This window comes from Merops nubicus, unplaced genomic scaffold (assembly GCF_000691845.1).
Source record: "Merops nubicus isolate BGI_N331 unplaced genomic scaffold, ASM69184v1 scaffold15297, whole genome shotgun sequence".
NCBI lineage: Eukaryota > Metazoa > Chordata > Aves > Coraciiformes > Meropidae > Merops > Merops nubicus.
The window spans coordinates 7,861-27,618 of record NW_008619734.1 but is presented as its reverse complement, the minus strand read 5'-3'; the positions used below and the strand labels follow the sequence as shown (position 1 = coordinate 27,618).

Here is a 19,758-nt window from a genome sequence, read left to right as displayed (position 1 = left end):
CTGAAGGACCACCTTGTTTGATTCCAAGGCTCTGATATTTACCAGTATAATAAATCTAGGAGAAAACAGTTTATAATTTTCAGTTATGACACAACACTTTAAACTTTATTAATTATTAAAACCTGTTATTTCAAACTACACAGAACTTTTCCTGACATTGTTTACACCATTTCAATATTTCTGTTCTAAACCCATGAATTTTGACTGAACATCTGAAACATTCTGATTAGATTCTGCTTGTTTAGAGATGTGCTTTCTACTGTGCCACAGAGTTTGTATTTATATATAATTGTTTGGCCAGATGAGTTGAACACACGAGAACAAACTGTTCAGAAGAAACTACTCAGAGGAAACCAAGCATTTAAAACACTTAAGAGAGACGTCTGGTCTGCGCAAAACCAAGATGGTGTTATAAAAAATTACAAATTACTGCGAATTTTCATATGCTTCAACAGATATTTAATATTTGTTTTCAGTAAATGCATAGCTGCCACTGAGTACATAAACAGTAAGACAGAATAAAGTATTTCACATGAACACACACAAAACTACTGATATGGACTAAAACGTTCCCTCTAGAATGATGTTACTCAACACTAGGATAAAACGGGTGTGTTCACCTATGTGGGCATCACTTATAAAGTGCATTTCATACCTAAACAAAACTTCAGAGTACAAAGCTAGGAAATTTGTTAATTTTATACTAAAGAGACATGGTAGTCTGAAAATCAAATTAATCTGCCTCCTTGAATATCTCGAGTTCTGCTTGATCAAATTTCATGCTGTTAAATTTTATGAGGAAAAAATAAAGTTTATTTATGAACATTTTCACCAATTTCACTGTTTTGATTGCAGGAGAGCAAGGCCTTCATTTCAGTAAATTCTGAACATAGGAAGACAATAACTATGCTTATACAAGTAAAATAACATTAGTTTCCCAAACCAAAATACAAAGTCAATGATTTAAGAAGTCATAGTGAAAGTAAGATAAATTAGTTCTAATTTTCAATGAATATTCAAATGCCTCTGAAAAACCATCTCCACTGAGCAGAACTAACACATCAGAGCATTAATAACAGGTTTAAAGAAATCTTTGCATAGAAAAAAAAAAAAACACCCCCTTAGAAAACTTTGCAGAGGGGAAGCCAATAATTCTCTGAAAAATGAGTCTGGGATTTAAATCAATGACTATGTCAGATTGTTTATGGAAAGTTATAAGGTAAAAATTTTGTAAATGTGGTAATACAGCATATGTAGACAAAAGGTATTTTTGTCCCCCAAATGTAAAACAAAGCCCTCACAGTATCTCTACGTAAGATGGACTGTAGAAACTGCTGTAAACACAAGCCATAGATTTCTCAATGGTTCAAACACCACTTGTTTATGTTTTCAAATAATCATCTGCATTCTTCCCTTTAAAGTGGGCTCTGAAAAGGTATTGAAATGCAGGGATATAAATGAATTATAACACACTAAAAAGGCAAAAAGAAGGAACCATGGAAAAGAATAATTAAATTTAAAAAAAACAACACGCAGAACTAGACAGATGTAATCTGCTATTTGCTACAGAACATTTTCAGTACCTTTCCACTGGCAGTTTTCATTAGTGCAAACTCCCTTCCAGCACCCAGGACAGCTGATTCCTCATCAAACCCTGTACCTGTACAAGTAAGATTGCATTAACCAGACAGTTTCACAGACCAGTTTATGGACCTAACTCTGCCAGGGAGAGTTTGTTGTAACAGAGGTTTTTAAGAAAGTTACAAGTGAAGCAAAGTTTTGCTGCTGCAAGGCGGCTTACCATGCTAGACCTGGCAGAGTTTTCAAAGAGGAAAAAAGCACTTACAGTAAAAGCAACTGCATTCAGTCAGAGAAAAGGTCCATGTAGTCAAATATGCTTTTGTTCTGCTAGTGTCGAAAGCAGACATCTAACAGAGCAAAACACACAATGCAAAGGCCAAGTGAGATTTCTTCAAAATACCTTCACAGACAACAATGGTTTTGTATCCCACATTCTGATGCAAAGGTGGCTTCTGCATGTCTAGTATCTTTTAATATGTTTATTTTCCATTCATCCAGCCAGAAATCCTTTAACTTTAGTTGATTTTAACCCATAGCAAACTCTATAACTTAACTACATGTTATATGAGTACTATTATGAAGTTCAAGCTTCAAACAATTATATATTTATTATATAATTTGAGGAAAACATTGGAAAACTGTTGATAGTGCTATAGACAGAAAGGTGGTTCAAAATGAGTCTATGGATTATTATGAGTCAAATAATGGTTGAACAGTTTCAAAACCCTTATACTTCTCCACGTGTTTATAGCAGAGCTATACCTTCCTGCAGATAATAAAGGGAAACAAAGGGAAATATGGCATTTCAGATTTATTTTTTTAATTACTAGGCTTGCTATTAGCCTTCAAAGAAGAGGACTTACTGATTATGTGCAAGTCTTTCTCCAGATCAAACAGTGAGATGCCACAGGCATGTAAACATTTTCTTGCAAGCTTAAGCTGCAGCTCTTGTTGCAGCACTGGCTCAGTACTTGTTGCAAATATTCGCACTACGAAGCCATCCTGCAATTAAAAAAGAAAGACACAAACCAAACCTACTTTAAACTGTATAATAAATGCATTAATTTACTTTTCATGGCCTACGTGTATCAGTATAATACTATTTCAGAGTACATTTATTATAGAGGAGAAAAGAAGAATGTGCCAAACAGGATGAGCTGAAGACAAGCTTCTGACAGACAGAACTTAAACATATACTGAATTCTATGAAAACACAATGAAAATAATGAATTGCTATAAAAATAATTAATTCTGTCACTAGATAAATCTTACTTTTGTAACTATTTACATCTGTCTTTAAGGACCCATTTAGCACTCAAAATTCTGCACGTAGTTTAAGAGTGACTGCTTAGAGAGTAGCTAAAACAGGTTTCTGTTTGCGAGCGCATGTGAAGTATCCCCATCAGGTCGTGTTAAAAAAAAAAAAAAATGCTGTTCCATTATCAGGGAACTGGATTAATTCTGTTTTTCTTATAGTTGCACATCTGACATCTCTTGTCACCCCTCTCTCACCCCACCCCTATGCCTGTTTTAGAGCTTGCTCACTCTCAGAAGACAGTCACCAGTCATGCTGAACAAAACACAGAACAGCTAGAACTGTTTTGCCCCTAGAAGAAGCACTTACTTGGATTTCCACAGCTTTGGCCCAAAAGGCAATTTTTCAAATAAAAATCTACTGGAATGTATTATCTTTCATATCTCCTCTATTAATTCTGGCTGAAATTCCCCAACAAGTACCAAAGTAATTACAGGAAATTAAGTTAGAAAAAAACAAAACAAAACAAAAACAACCTGTAAATCTTCTCTAAGAACTTATCTCAGAGACCCTGTAGAATAACATGTTAAAAAGACATTATTCCACATATAAGGTTTTTTTTTTTTCCTTCTCTGAAAGATCAAGTAAGTTTTCCTTAAAACTTATCTAAAAAAAAGTCTGAAGAATCCATCACAAATCAGAATTGTGTGGATAAATACCAAAATATTGCTTTATATGGCAGTTTCTCTTCAGTTACATGGATTTCTTCCTTAGTTGTATTAGTGAAGGAAAAATAATACATTAAGTAAAACTGAAGCTGTAAGTATTGGAAGACAATAGAACAATTCTGTTGAGAGAACAGTTTACCCATATATAACACTTACATCTCTAGATGCTGCTATTTGATTGATATATTCTCCATCAGTGAAAAGGATATTCTGCCCTTCAGTATGACAGTCTGTGAGAGAAAGATGAAGTGCTCAGCATCAGTTTATATCAACGTATATACACACCCTGTTTTCTGCCTCTAGTTCATTCTCATTACAGACTATGAGAGTTCTAGTTTGTCTCAAGACAGATCATAATGTTCTCATAACACAGTATTTTATGCTAGGATCCCCCCCCCTCACCAAACGCACAATACACTTCTTTTAATTGTGTGAAATTTAAGGGGTTACCCCAATATTTAACTACAAAAGCATTTAGAATGCACCTGTGAGGCATATTCTGAGCTATTGAAATGCATATAAATTCTAATTTTCTGGGAGTTAGTTTTTCTCTTTCCCAAAGTCCCTTTTTCTTTTTTTAAATAAGGGTCATTATCTTTAAAGAAAAGTTTCCTCAGGGCAGAATATAAAACCTACAGAAAGAAATGAAACAGAATCTAACTTTCCACTATTCATCTCATTTTTCCACTGTTTATAAGTTTTGCCAAGCTATTAACTTTTTTTTTTTTAAACTATAAAGCATACATTTAAATGAATCAAACATTTATTAAAAACAAGTCAGCTATTTCCAAGTAACAAAAAAAACTAGGGCAAGAATTCTGTCCACATTATGAGAAAAAAGGAAAAAGACTACTCTCTCTACAAGTTTAAAAGTACATTCCTGCACCATCTCTTCTTCCATTCCAGCTCTGCTGATGCAGCTACTAACAAAGAGATTTACATCACATGGCTTGTAAGTTGCTTGTTTCATTGATTGTACACAGGAAGGAAGCATCTTCCAAAACCACTTCAGGACAGCTACTTTACACTCTAAAAATCTGCTTTATAACCTGAACAAAGACCCAGAATTAGTCATTTTATCTAACAAATTCAATTCTAGATGAAGCACACAATATCCTTCCAGGACAATCAGCAAGTTGGCTTTTTTTTGCTAACTAGCTGGAGTATTTTATTAAAAATAATACAGCTGAAAAAACACCATACTATTCACAAACCCAGAAACTGATTTACTTTTTCCTGCTATACTGCCCAGTCCAATACACTATTTTACCAGGAACAGAATATGCATTAGGCAGCCTTCTTTTAATTCTCACATCCTGATGTAACAGACAAAGCAGACAACCTCCCCCTTTGAGTCCTTATAGGTATGAATCACAAGCAGGGTAAGCAGCAAGTAGGACGGAGAACAGAAAATACACTGAAATTTGAAATACTGCTCTTGCAAAAAAAATCAGATTCAATGTCCAAAGTCAGTTCATGTTGCTAGTTCTCTATACTGCAAAGTGATACTAGTGATAAAGCAAAAATGTTGTCAATAACTTGAGGAAAAATTCCAAACACAACCTGAATGACATTTCTGAAAGGCTGTAAGAAGCTGGTAAGAAAAAGATTCCTTGAATGGCTGAAAACTACATGCTCACATAAGCATAACAGTCAAGGAAACAGGATATTCGGACCATCAGTGGGTCTATATTACACTGTTTGATCTATTTCTGAATCATTTCAAGAAGAGGTGAGCCTCCCAGTAAACTTTTTCATGTACTGTTTACACGTTTGGTAGGTATGTCCACAGAAAAAACCTGGAACAGGAATACTTTTGTTTTTTATTACATGTTCTTCAGAAGACTTCCTAGAAATTAGCACTCAGTTAGCTAACATCCAGGCCTGGCATTAAATATCAAATTTATATCAAGAGTAGAAAATGTGAGGTGTTAAGAGTAATCAATTGTAGTTTTATTTAATCTGATTTTGGAAACTACTATGAGGACAAAGATATCCAAGGTTTGTGTCTGGAGATGACTACAAAATAAAGTGCTTGTGTATTCCTTAAAGGATATAACTGCAGAGATCTGCTAATCACAGCCCCCTTAGAGGCTTTAAGAGAAGATGAATTTGAAGCATCACCCTCTGTAATTACAGTGCACACTTCTCATCTAGGCTACCCTCAGTAGCAGTACTTTTCAGACTAAGTGAATATCCTAAGCTCCAAGATACTCATTTGTAATTTCAAAGAGCAATGAAACCAGGTAACTTCAACTTCTTCAGCTGAACATAGCAGTCTTTCTCTAAGGTATGCAGTAAGCACTACTGTTAAAGAAACAGTCAAGATGAAAACCTGTAAACTCAGGTACAATCATCTAGGAAATCTCATAGACTTCAATATCATATCTTTTATGATATTTGGACTGGGAAGAGAGATCCACATCTCAAGGACAGTGTATGAAGCTTGGCAAAGACATGACATACAAGAATGCTGACACACAGTGTGGTAGTTCCAGGTGCACTGTCAGATTTGCTAGATCATCTTTCAGAGTGGAAAGACTGCCCTTTGAATAGAAGTTTATGATTTCAAGAAGCTAGTATATCCTACTGTCTGAGAAAGCAGAAGACAATGTTCCAGAGTTCACTACATTTTCTAAGGTCATGTGACTTCTAGTTAGGATCAACTTCTAACCACATCTCCTAATGAACTCCTAATCTCCTAAGCATCCCTGTATGATTAAATACAAATACCTTATTTAAATGCATTATAATCAAACCAGGCATTTGAAAGATATCAACTCCAGGATAGAGCCATATCTGAACACCACACCAGTTAGGAAGAAATAGTTGGGAGTCATATCAGCATTCAGCTGTTAGCAAGGTTACTGCCTTGTAGTTCTACCTGGTGTGTCTCTTTAGAACTACATGCCACAGGTCATTCAGTTTAAAGTGGGGCAGCCACTACTATTTGCAGTTCCACACCTACCTACTCAGGTTTACTCAGGATAGGTCACATACGCTCACCCCCATCTTAATTTCTTTCCTTCTAATAGGAAATGGAAATAACCAGAAGTAGACCCCTTTGAAGTTGTCCTAGCCAAAAGAACAAGGCTGTATCTGCTCACAATATAACACTGAGATAAACCTGTAGAAGTGTAGAAAATTAAACAGTGTACTTCAAGGGCTGAAATACAAAGGGTAGGAGCTAAGAAGGACATATAGCATCCACTTTGACACCATAACAGATTATGAAATGCAATTGTGCAAAATCATTTGAAGGATTTCTTAACGGTATTCCCGTAGTGATAAACTAACTTTTTGCAATGAAAGATGAAAACATTTCTGTTTAGAAGGCATACTCTTGTTTCATTTGTGCCCTTCTATATTAAGCAGAAAGTCGCCTTGTAGAATGACGCTTGTCACTGGGATTTGCAAAAGAAAGCTAGCAGCTCAGAGGTGTCAGCTTTAAATGTGCTCAAGCCTCTCTCAAGACTCACATGAAGAGCACTGATTTGTTTACCAACAGTGGCATAATTAAGAACCTCAAAGGACAGGTTAAAGAAGCTGCCTTGAGGTGAAGAAAGTGGAAAAACAATCCCACAAGGCAATCTGCCAGGTCCTTGTTCTCACTCAGATTTCTCATACAGCCCCACAAAGACACAAGCAGCTTGAAAAGACATCTATGTTTTAAGGATTTGCAGAAAGTTGCATAGACTAGATACTACATTTGTTTTGTTTCAAAAGTTACTGGTTTATGTTTGAAATATAAAAAGCCTAGAAAATTTTTCTGCTGATTCAGTCAGTGCCTTCCTTATGTCAGGATGCAACACAATCTTGCTCCTGATCTATACAATAAGCCTGTCGTTGTTCAATCTGAAGATATTCCTGTGCCCCTCTACTGATTACGGGAGTGCTAAGAACACTAAATGGTTTTTGTTGTACTTTTTAACTACCTGCATTTAAGAGATACTGAAAACAAAGTCTTATTTGAGCCAAATGCACAAAGTTCAAATGAGGAAGGAATAAAAATTGGGATTCTAAATTAATCTCTTGGAGGTTTTTATTAAGATGTGCATACATTCTGAAATGTTGCAATATTCCTTCAATAGTAGGAGTAGATGAATGAAAACCTGCAGCTGCTCTAACGCAGCATACCAGCCATTAAAAAGCAGTCGCTTTGTGACATCACAATCTGTCTCAATTGCTCTCTTACCCACCTGAAAACACATCCCATGTAAACTATAATCGCCATCTCATATCTAGAGGTTCTTACCTGGCAAAGCAACCGTACCATCTTGTTCCAAAGTTTCAGGGTTTATTCTTATGGCTGTCATACTGTGATTATTTGCATCTCTATATAATAAATAACCCTGGTAAGAATAAGAACATATATAGGTATTAAAATATTGTTAAATACATTAGAGGATATTGTCAAAAGTGAAAGAATGCAATCATTGTTTTATATATTTACAAAAAACATTTGGGAACTGTTTCCCTTTACATAAAACTTGCTTCATTTTGATAATCAACTTTTTTCCACTAATAAAATTCTGCAATTAAAAAAAAAAAAAACAACCACCACACAGAAATTTGACCCTCTTCCTCCACACTTTGTACATTCTGTATGTTGATCAGCATGCTGAAGCTTGTATACAGGTTTTGAAGACACATGTAGTAATTCTGCTGATCATATGTATATACGCCTACAGTTAAAAGCCACAGCCACAGCAAAAATCAATGTTCCTGTCCTTGCTTTCCAAATCAACAAAAGAGTCACAAGAATTCCAGGAAAGAGACACATCTATTGCCCTATATACACAAGTGATTATTAATGAATATTATTATGTGCATTAAAAACTAGAAAATTTTCCAAAATGTTATCAACTGCTTTGACTCCCACACTAACAAGATTCCATGCATTTATTCTTTCTTAGCTCTTAATCAAAAAAAATTCAAATTTGGTGACACAAGGTTACATACAGTGAGTTCATATACTGCTTGCCTCCCAACTTCTAATCAGATCTAGTGGAAGGCAGATATGAAGGACTACTGATTTCCTTTCAGTTTATCCATGTGCAGAATATCTTCATCTCCCCAAAATCACCTATTCTGGTCAGCAGCCTACATCCGGAGGTCTCCCTTGGTATACCAAAATAGTATCTTCTCTCTGTTCATATGTATACTTGTTTTTAAAGGTTTGATTCAGTCACCAGTTTAGAAGGTTTCTCAGTAAAAAGACTTCCCTACCTGAAACTCACATTTGTGGTTTATTGTTTATGCCTTAAGAGTGCATCTTTAAATGAACACAGGTAAGTTTTGCTTTAGCTTAAACTACATAGTTTGCATAAGCCCCCACGTTTACATCATGTACACAGATCCATAAGAGATGCAAGAGGGCAACTTTGCTCTTAGCGTTTTTGATCCTACAGTGCCTGTGAACCCTTCAAAGATTTTGAGGGAGCAGCACAGAAACACAGTTGGGGAATTTACACTTAGAAAGCATTTCTGCTACAACAGCAGCCACTGGACAAGAAAAAGGCTACTTAAGGGCACTTATGAACATATCCATTCAAGGTGACTCCTCTCAAGAGCAAAGTAATATTGATCTACAGGAGAGTGGCAGAGACCAATAAGAATAACGACTGAGCAATGACTCTGACAACAGCAGTGTCCTAGCAGGAGATATGACAATGGCCTGCATTTGTTTCAAGCATGATCCCCCCTCACATGGGGATTCTACACGTTTAAGAACAGATGCATCTCACAGGGAGGTCACCGTGGCTTAACCCCCAATATCTTCATTTGTCAAAAGGGTCAGAGACCCAAATTACAATCACATAACAATAGAAAAATTTTACCATCCTGTTTCCTTCCATCTAAACTACCTGAATTTTCCTGGATAATTCAATCTCTGAAGTGAGGAAAAACAAACCTACACAAACTAGGAAAAATAAGTAAAGAGCGTTAGACAAGACAGAAAAGCTTCAGTCTAAAAACTTGTATGATGAAGTAAGAAAAATCCCTTGAATTTGAGCTGTCTTAACAAAGCACCTGAAGAGAAATGAGACCAAGAGCACACCTTACCTCTTCTATGGACACATACTTTTAGCAGTAAGTGCAGCTTGCACATTTTTCTACAAGTACAGCCCCAGAGTGACATTTTTCCAACCAGCAGTGCCTCTGGGTACAGTCATTGTGTGAGTGCATGTACCTGTACAAGCACTCAAACAACAACATCAAATACATTTATAGCTAAGTACAGAATGTCCGCATGTGCAGCTTTATACAGTGAAACCGTATGAATCCTGTTCTTTTCCAAACTGATAAAACAGGCTCCTGGATGAATGCATCTGCACACATCTGCATCGTGCCAGTATAACTTTTAGTGATCTGTTTTAATACTAAACAAAACCAGATTGGGTACATATACAATAGCTGTAGTAGTAGAATATATATTTGTAATCAGCAACTGCACACGAAGAGCATGGCAAAGAGTACACTTAATTTCACACTAGGACACTGAGATCACTCAGTTAATAGTAAATATTCAATAAAAATTTCTCAGTAGTTAAAAAATGAAGCAAATTTCTTGTTCTCTGACATTTAATTTTGAGTTTGCTGTGGGTTTTTTTGTTGGGAGTTTTGTTTGTTTGCTTCTTTTTGTGTAGAGAATACTCAGTGGTAATAATAGGATACTAAAAAAATGCCAGCTATTTTTATAATGAACAGCAAAGGTATAACAAAAGGTGATTGATATTCCAGAAACTAACTTTGAAAAAAACCCAAAATATCCAAATACAGTTAATTCTGCATTGATAACGTTAATTATTTCTACTCATAGTTTACACATCCTAAATCCTCCCACAACAAAAATATCACTTCTTTATTTGACCGCAAATATTTAAAAATCTATTTTCATAAATAGATATTTCAAGTATTTTTTTACCACATTTTGCTGCAACAGCACTTTTTTACACCCATTGACTTCAAGAAGCACACGTCAATTGACTGTACAATTCCTATATGTTAAACCATTGTATGTTGAGAAAGTCTCTACAGTGGAATGACACCTTTCATTGCTCCTTTCTATATGCCAGTACCATCAGACGTTCCTTATCTTCCACAACTTAAGTCAGTACCAAAAACAAAATGGATTTTTGTTAACTAAAGCCACAAGGAACACTACAATATCCATGTAAGCTTACTCTAAGCCAAGGTCTACTTAAATTACTCAGGAGAGATGAGGGCTGGTGTGCCCACCAAGTATTCACCTACCTGAGCATAGCCTAACCAAGACTTTTTTTCCTTTCTGTTTTTGATGCGCGATGTAGAATTGTATATATGGCCCTGAAAAGAGAAAAACTCCAACCATTTAACAAATACCAGAGTGACAATTTTACACATAATCATTTACCATCTAAATAACAATGTGTGCAATCATATTGAGAAGTAAAAATTTTAAGAAAATGCTGTAAAATTTTCATTAATACAGAAAATTTAGACAAACTATGAAAGAGCTGATTTTTAAGCCACAAAAGATTCTCAATGGAAACAGGACATCATAAAAGTTAAAATATTAACTATTAGACAAGAAGAAATCACATTACCCTCACTGTCCCACTATATCCAGAGCCGATTTTGTAAAGTCCATCTTTACATAAGAGATAAAGGAAAAAACCATCACTCTGAAGTAGGCACTGGTCATCTTCATCTACAGATATTTCTTTCAATGGCCATTTGTGCATCAAGGCTGCCTTCTTTATCCCATTGCTGAACCAATCCTGGATTTGGATTTTTCCCACCAGAACCGCCTGTACGCTCCGCTGAAGAGAGTTTAAAATGGTTGGCACCTAAGCAGTAAAAGAAATAGTGAGTGAAAAACATGACTGTTTTTTAAATGTTTTATTTTCTGTTCTATCTCCATCTGAAAAGAGGCAAAGAAATACCTACTCTTATCTCAAAAACAGCAAGGGAAAAAAATTAACTGAGTTTACAAAATAGGTCTTCTCAGAACGCATGTACACACTATTTACATAAATTCCCAGATAAAGAAAAGTTTTAGTGCAAGACCTGAATAGTCTGACAAGCATGGCTGCCATTATTGGTGAGGATAGCAGAAATTGCTTGCAACGTCCGTCCCGTCTCTCCCCACGCAGCTACCAAACTGAAGAGGCAGGCACAGGAAAGGGCTGTCAAGGACTGTCCTGTGCTGTCATTCATGCCCGTGCTACGGACAGTTATCTCCAAAAGAAGCTGGAACAGGGATTCTGCAGATAAAACACAGCAATTACATAGACAAGTCACAAAATCATAGCAATTTGCCAGTCAATGGGAAATTAAACTTCAAAATCCATGCTTCCTTAGCCATTAAGTTTAGCCCTATCTCCAGACAGAAATGAAAGAATCCCATTTAAATAGTCATAAAACATACGTAAGTTTTCATTCTTTTTCAGCCAGAAAACACTTGAGTTTTGATGATCGCAAGGGCTGGAGAACAAGAAAAACTAAGTCCTTCTGCTACAGTGGAGAACATTACTAAGAAATGGTCCAGAAGGTGCTACTTTACCTGCCTACTCAGTCTACCTCATCACTGAGATGATGTGTAGGTCTTGACCAAACTTGTCTAATCTTTGTGACCATTACCCATGTTGAAGAACATCCCACTTCTCAGAAATGAACATTTCAAATCAAAGCTTGAAAATCATTTTTATCATATGCCTCTTTTCAAACACTGTTTAGCAGCTGAACATCTGTAACAAGTTGTGAACAGAAATCCACCTCAACTTTTTTTGATACTATATACAAATAATCACTAAGGTAGTAAACAAAACAAAGCCTTCTTTGTAGCTTTTAAATACTTTGCATCAATACAAAATAAAAGCTTTCTGTAGCAAATTAATACTGCCTTTGGAGATGGAATACTGTTGAGCCATAACACAGGAAAACAAAGTCTTAAGATTTTTTTTTTATTATTATTTCTTTTTAAAACAGCAGCTGCTACAGCCTAGTCTTCCTTACAGTTTAATACACCAGTAAAGATTAAAAGGTAACTTAAAGGACATAGTCATGCACTCAAAGCTGTCAGGAGTTCAACTTCTATTTTCAAAAAGCAAAATTAATTTTCAGGGAAACTTTTGGACAGCCAGAGGAAATAAAGGCAACTGTTCTGACACTTTGTTTAGCAGCTTTATATAAATTACAGCATTAAATAGCTAAGCTATAGATAACAGCAGATTGCAAGAAGAGTTTGCTGTAGAAACATCATCTTCCCAGTAAGACCATGCATTATAGAACTTCAGCCAGACAAATGAATCACAATTTGTAAGGTTTACTATGTTTCAGTGAAACTCTGCATTACACAGCAACAAATAAGACTTTTTGAGATATATATAGACACACCCACCCCACTTACATTTTCCTGCTCTACAAAAGATTAATGCTGAGAAACTAATGGTTACATACACCATCAGGAGGTTACACTCCAGAATAAAGGCAGTCAATTGAGAAAAAGCACATTACTATCTCATAAATAGTTGCTAGAAACCATTTTCTCTTCTGTCTAAACGCAGTAACATATGTATTTAATATAAATACAGTACCAGATGAGCTATTTACCTAGGACTTCCGGAGGCTCTGACTGCAGGCCTTCTGGTTGCTGGCCTTGGAGTACATTAAGAAGGGCTTGCAGGCTCCTGAGACACAAGGATGGATGAGAAAATCTTGTCTCCTTTATCAGTTCAAAGACTTCACATAATCCAACTTCAATGATCTAAAGAAGTACAGATATTTCAGAATATCTGTTAATATTTTTAGATCTTCAGTAAAGTTATATCCTTATGTTCACAGAACGAGACAGTTATTCAACAAAAAAGCAGAATACAATGGTAATTCAGAAGAGAATCATGTATGCCACTGTAGGAACAAAGAATATTTAAGTCAGTTAATTCTACTTTATTTTAATCTAGCATTTGTTCCTTTCAGTAGAGGGCTTTTGTGGATCATCCATACCCCAGTGTTAGGGTTAATATTGGTGGGAGGAAGCGCCTCTTTTTAACTCTTAATTACAAATCAAATCAGCAGAATTGCTCCATTTCAAGTAGAGAGAATTCCCCATCATTAGCTAAGGTACTAGATAAGTCAGGTAAAGGCAAATATTTCTTGTACTTCCAAAACATTTTAAAGTTAGCAAAACGAGTTACTAAACTGTCCGAACACAACCAAAATAAAAACTTTCTTGTTCCAGTATCTGAAGGCTAGCAAATTGTGTCTCTGTGTCTCTTCAAAATCGTTAAAAACAATCATTCTCAATTTTACTACAGAAATTGCATCGGACAACTTTTAATTCCAAAGTGTATTCTAAAAAAAGCTCTAGCAAATCTGAATTTCTCACATTTAAGATAAAAAGAAGATACTTTAATAAAACACCTTAAATCAACCTAAGCTGCATAAAAAAAATAGAATGTTTTCAACTTGTTCTCAATTAAACAAAGAACTTTCGTGGAAAAAACCAAGTACACACCAAGGACTAACTTCACCAGTTTAACTCTGGAGAATCTGAAAAAGCACAAATCTTGGCTACATTTTTTTTAATATGACTCACTGTCAAACTGAAAATACATCAGAATTCTTTTTAATAAACAGTTACTTTAAGATATGGGTCCAGCAAATAAATACTGTAAACCTCACAAAGAAGAAAGTTACTAAAATCTCTGTTGAACAAAAGTGCTACCCAGAATTATTCATTATGCATGAGAACCAGATCATACTATACTCAAAGCATGAGACAGACACCTGTATCCAGTATAAAAAGGCACGTAAAGAGTTGGCCTCTAGAGTTTTTACTACCTGTGAGACAGCTCCAAGTGGATGCCTTTTTCATATGTAGAAATGCAGGTGGAGTAGTAAAAAGTGTCTTAACTTACGAGTGACCTAAACAATCCAATATTTGCTATACAGTAACTAAAAATACTGAGGCTGTGCCAAGCATCTAAGCCACTGCTGAATCAGTAAAAGTTCTTGAATTCTTTGACGTTTTGTAGATTCTTTACTAAAAGCATACTGTTTTTCATTCATTTTAAATTTATTGTATTAAGGGTAACAAAATATCACTGACCCTCTGTTTTGAGAAAGGAAAATTAAAGCTCCCTACCTACAGTTTCCCTATCATTTTCTGTAAGCTGCCATCTCTTAAAAACGGCACCATTTTCCAAGTCTCTTTTTGGTAAACTCCTCAACACCTTTAATAGTACCAATGTTTTAGTTTCCACATGCAAGTATTCTGTCCGCATCACTAATAAAGCTTACCTTTCTTGGAACCTCTTTCTCATTTCAATAAGCCTCTAAAACTCCATTCTGTTCTTTATAAATGCTAATAGCTATGTTGCCTTTTACTTACAATTTCAAATTAAGATTCTACAAGCATTTGCTGATTCATTTAATATAATCCACAAGGAGTCAGCCACAGTTCATAAACAATGTTAATGTTATTTCTACTGAATGCATGTTATTTTGTGGCTACCAACCATGAAATTTCAGTTACCAAGTTGCAGTTCCCTGACTTGGTTATGTTCCTCTGCAAGTCTCTACCGCTATTTCCCAAAGCACCAGTTTTGCCCTTCAGATAATACTACCTAAATACAACCATCTATGAAATTCTAATTTTCTAGGCAACTAGAACATACTAAGTCACCACTGCTGCAACAACCTTTTAAATTCAACATCTGTAATGTTTTTAGAGCAAATATAAACAAACAATACACTCAATAAGCTTTTTAGACTCAGAAGAATAACACACTGAAACAGGATTCATAGCATTAATAAGCTAGCAATGAACAAAATGCACAGAAATTACATAGTACAAAATAAGTGAATAAGAACCATAAATAAGAAAAAAATCAGTAGCTCCTATATAGATTATTTCTGACTTTCCACCATTAATCCTACTATAAACATTGAAATACTAAAAAGTAAAAATCCTGCCCTAATTGTTGAACTATAGTAATATTAAGATTTTGGACACTAACTATCTATAGTTATCAGTGCCAAAAAGCACAAATGCCATGAAAAGGAAAGATTAAAAACCTAAGATAGTATGAATAATTGATAGTTACTGCAATTACACATATATCTGTCAAATAACCTTTAAAAACACTGCACCAATTGAATCTGAATAGCAGTAAGATTTATTTTTGGGGGGGTAAAGCAAGGGAAAGCACCCTGTATCATTAACAGCTAGTAGCATCTCACAGAGGTGAGAGCTTCCTTATTTTCTGCAGGCTTTTGAGGTTGTAAGGTGTTTTCAAGTACCCTTACTTATAAAGCAACGCAAGTTGAATATTAACCTGACAATTTGCTTTAAAATCAATTATTGTGCAGGTACATGGATCATCTTAATTCATCAAATCAGATGATTATGGAGTAGATGGAGTACAAATAAAGCTATAGCCATTTTCTGAGTAGCTAGTTTATAACGCTCTTTATTCCCTCCCACAAAGAACACACTGCCTACAGATCACACACATGGCACACTTCAAGTAGGAACCAGTTACTTGCCTTTGGAAGTTTAATGGGTGGCTCTTTGGATTCCTCCTCTTCATCGCTGTCCGAGTCCCCACTCTGCACGCTGTTCTTTGAAGCCAAAGATACCGATGCCTCCTTTTTCTGCCACTCCAGCACACAGTGGCGGACGTTGCAGTAAACATTAAAAGCTGAAGGGTTGCTATGTAGTCTGATATCTGGTATGGTTATCGTACTCTCTAGGTTTTCAGTCTGAAAAACAAGATTAGTTTTAAGTTTATCCCAAGTTTCAAGCTTTGTTAAACACAAGTAATCTCAACAGTCTCAATTTTGGACAAGCAAATGATTCTGACAGGAGACTGAACTTTCCTGTTGAAGTACCAATTACATTTCAGGCAGGGAAGAGGAAGATATTTCAATACATTCTGTCTGGCTTTATTCTCTACCTCTTGTAGCTTGCTGAGGACACTGGAATAGGAAATAAAGTGGCCTAGGATATAGAATGGTCTAAACCTGTGCCACAGTCAAAAGACTAGCAGAATTCAGGATTTATCTTCTTAACAGGGGTTAGTTGGTTTGGTTTTAATTATTTTGTTGAATTTCAAAATGCATTGTTATTCCAGTTGTTAATTTTACTCTATTGGTAAAGAATATAAACTAAAAGTCTATTAAAAATACCATTAGTTGTTCTGTCATTAAATGAGAACAGACGGCAAGTTCCAAAAATCCCCTGACAGGATGCTGTGGATAGTAATTTTGTGGATAATGAAAACTGAACGTACAAACCACTGAATTTCTGTTTAAAAAAAAAAAAGTCTATCAAGGCCTATGAAATAACAGGACACCATGCTGTTTTCAGAAGCCTTGAGATACAAAGTAAGAGTTGGGAAACTGATGCCCATGCAGCCCTTACCCTACCACTACCCTGCCACCGCCAAGACACAACATGAACCTTTATAAGGCTGTCGTTAGACTTGGAAAAGTATTTTTTAAAATTTTGTTTTAAAAAAATATCTTTTCAATTCTGCCGCATGCTCTCACTTTCTGTACCAGTAAGACAGACAGGAAGAATGACAGACTTAAAAAATAAACAAACAAAATCCCACAACCACCACCACTCCCAGGCACAGTTAAGACTGTCTCTCTGATGTGTACTTCCAAAGAGGAGGCTGGTTTGAGCACAGGCTCTGAAAAACTGAACTTCAAGGCCTGTGGAAGGAAGCAATTCCCTGGAATACCTTGGTGCAGACAGAGGGCACAAAGACTACATAAGGAGGTAAGGTCTAGGTTAAGACTGCAGAAAAAATTTCATAGAATCATAGAATCATTTAGGTTGGAAGGGACCTCCAAGATCATCAAGTCCAACCACCGAGCCACCAGGGCTCCAAAGTCCTCTGCCAAAACAGATCAGAATCTGTCAGGGTTTGCTCGAAAACGCAAGGCAAAATTTGGAGGAGCGTTAGGCTAGACCAAGCCACCATCATGACTAACTTCACTGTCTTATTTTAGTTTATTTCTTGTTTCTTTGGGCATGATGAGGGTGGACATTTTTTGTTTTCTCCTTTCTTCATATTTAAGGGGACTACGTGTTGTAAATGACCACGTTCATTTGGCAAAAGAGTATGCAGTGAATTATACTACAGTGATTTGGAACAGATCAGAGTAGAAATACTCATACATCTGTGAGAACAGTGATGGGAAAGAGGACATTAAACCATCAGAGAAGAGGGGAAAAGAAGTCTGAGAACCAGTGAACTAAACATTTCAATGGGGCAATTTATTTTTCTACAATATGGTAGCCACAACTTTGTATATGAAAACACAGCAATGGTTCACAACACATTTTTATCTGCACTTTTTTTTTATTACCACAAATTACACAGGCTTCTAAACTAGAGCATTTAACAAAATGTTACAGAGCTTAAAAAATGTAAAATAACCTCAAAATATGTCATAGTTTACATACTTCTTTAGTTTTAACTTTAGTATTATTCTAACTGTATAGTACAAATTTGCATATCTTTCCCCTTCCATAGGAACTACAAAACTGCTGCAAACTGAAACAATAAATTGCACTGGTTTACTCTGTAGCCTATTTTATCCAACAGAGACAGTCTGTTCATTTTCTTACCTGTGTCAGTGTTAACAGTTATAATAAACTGCTTTTATAGGTAGATAAAAAGATAATTAAAAAAAAGCGTGAAAACATGTCCCTACATACGTACAGAAAGTTTGTTGGTTTCCCCCCTTTTTTTTTTTTAGCACAACAGAACTCTGCCAACAGGGATTGAAAGTGTAAGTTTAGTTGTTGTTCAACATGAGTATCTTTGAAATAATGAAGTTGCTGTTAAAAATCCACATCAATCAATGCAAGAACTCGATACAACCTCATGTGTTATTCCAGTATCAAATTGCATCAAGATAGATTTGGGTTGATACCAATGATAATGAGCTACTACATACTTTGAAATGTGTTTGGCACCGGAAAAACAAACGGTTATAACATATGACTCTTCTGTATGTCAAATACCCAAACACATAGCTCACGAGTTTTTGCAGCTGCTGTAAGGCAAACACAGAGTATCAGCTTTCAGCTTTAAAGCTAACTCTGTTGACCTGCACAGGTTAAAAGTATTATTTCAGAAGTTTACTATGCATTTCCTAGTTGACTGACAGCTACAGGAAAGAAAGAAAGAATATCTGGATCCTCTGAAATATATCTAAAGTTCACTTAACTAACTAGTATCACGTATTGCAGTTATGACTTCTGTGAACAGTTTACATTTCAGTTCTTTCTTGTCAGGAGTTCAGCTTAGTCTTTGTTCCAGAACAGCCTAAGTTCTGTAGCTCATGTAGCCTCTTTTGAAATAGGCTGCCCAAATTATTTAACCAGCACAGATAATTTTAGATATTACAGTGCTAGGTAAAATATCCATGTATGTTTTTTTGCCTATTAATAATAAGCTGACTAATTTTCAGAAATAAACTCCTTAGGCTCAATACTTTGCAACTATTAAAAAGTCCCTTACCTAATGCCTAGCTTTTAATCAGTAAACACTTTAAGCAGTCTATCTTTGTGTTTAGCGTCTCAGTCTTCTGCAACAGTGCACAAAGTACAGTCACATACACTAATCTCCTACTCAGACTTTAGCAGAGCACGTTCTCCAGGAAACCCTGCTCTATCTGAACAGTGTAGCACTAGAATAAGCCACTCAGAACTAGAGTTTAATTACTAGCTGTAATGTCAACTCACTGTTTACATTTCCTAGTTCATACCTCCACTTTACTTTCACAATATCTTATCTCTGAGAACTGTAAATTCTTTGAAACCAAAAGTATCTTACACTCCATTGTGTTATACACTTTGCAAATACAGCAGCAGTCCTAAGTCCCTTAAGAAAAATTCTGAAATTCACTATCTGGTTTTGTCACTTTAAAAAAACTGGCCTTATGACTGTACTAAATCAACACCTTTTCGAACATTAATTTTTGTTGGTTGTAAAAACGGGTTAAAACTTAAGAATAATTATGACTTTCACTGTTTTTTATTAATTTAATTTCATTCAAGGGGAAAAAAAACTCAACTGAATTGACATTAAATGTATAAGCCTACAAATGTTTAGCATGTCTCAAGGCAAAAGAAAAGTGGTGAATGGGAAGGCACATTGTTTCTGGCTGGAGGGTAGAAAGGGAACT

General features: G+C 35.6%; 1 protein-coding gene across 1 annotated transcript in view; it reads right to left on the bottom strand.

Annotated features, from left to right (window-relative positions):
• Window positions 1–19,758, bottom strand: part of MYCBP2 (MYC binding protein 2, E3 ubiquitin protein ligase) — a gene marked incomplete at both ends in the record, with an annotated part of 162,897 nt that overhangs the window by 137,811 nt on the left and 5,328 nt on the right. The window contains 10 exon segments of the mRNA XM_008943913.1: window positions 2–55; window positions 1,584–1,660; window positions 2,445–2,583; window positions 3,721–3,794; window positions 7,820–7,916; window positions 10,822–10,893; window positions 11,154–11,396; window positions 11,617–11,813; window positions 13,162–13,315; window positions 16,099–16,314. Of these exon segments, the coding sequence (XP_008942161.1) occupies window positions 2–55; window positions 1,584–1,660; window positions 2,445–2,583; window positions 3,721–3,794; window positions 7,820–7,916; window positions 10,822–10,893; window positions 11,154–11,396; window positions 11,617–11,813; window positions 13,162–13,315; window positions 16,099–16,314 (1,323 nt within the window).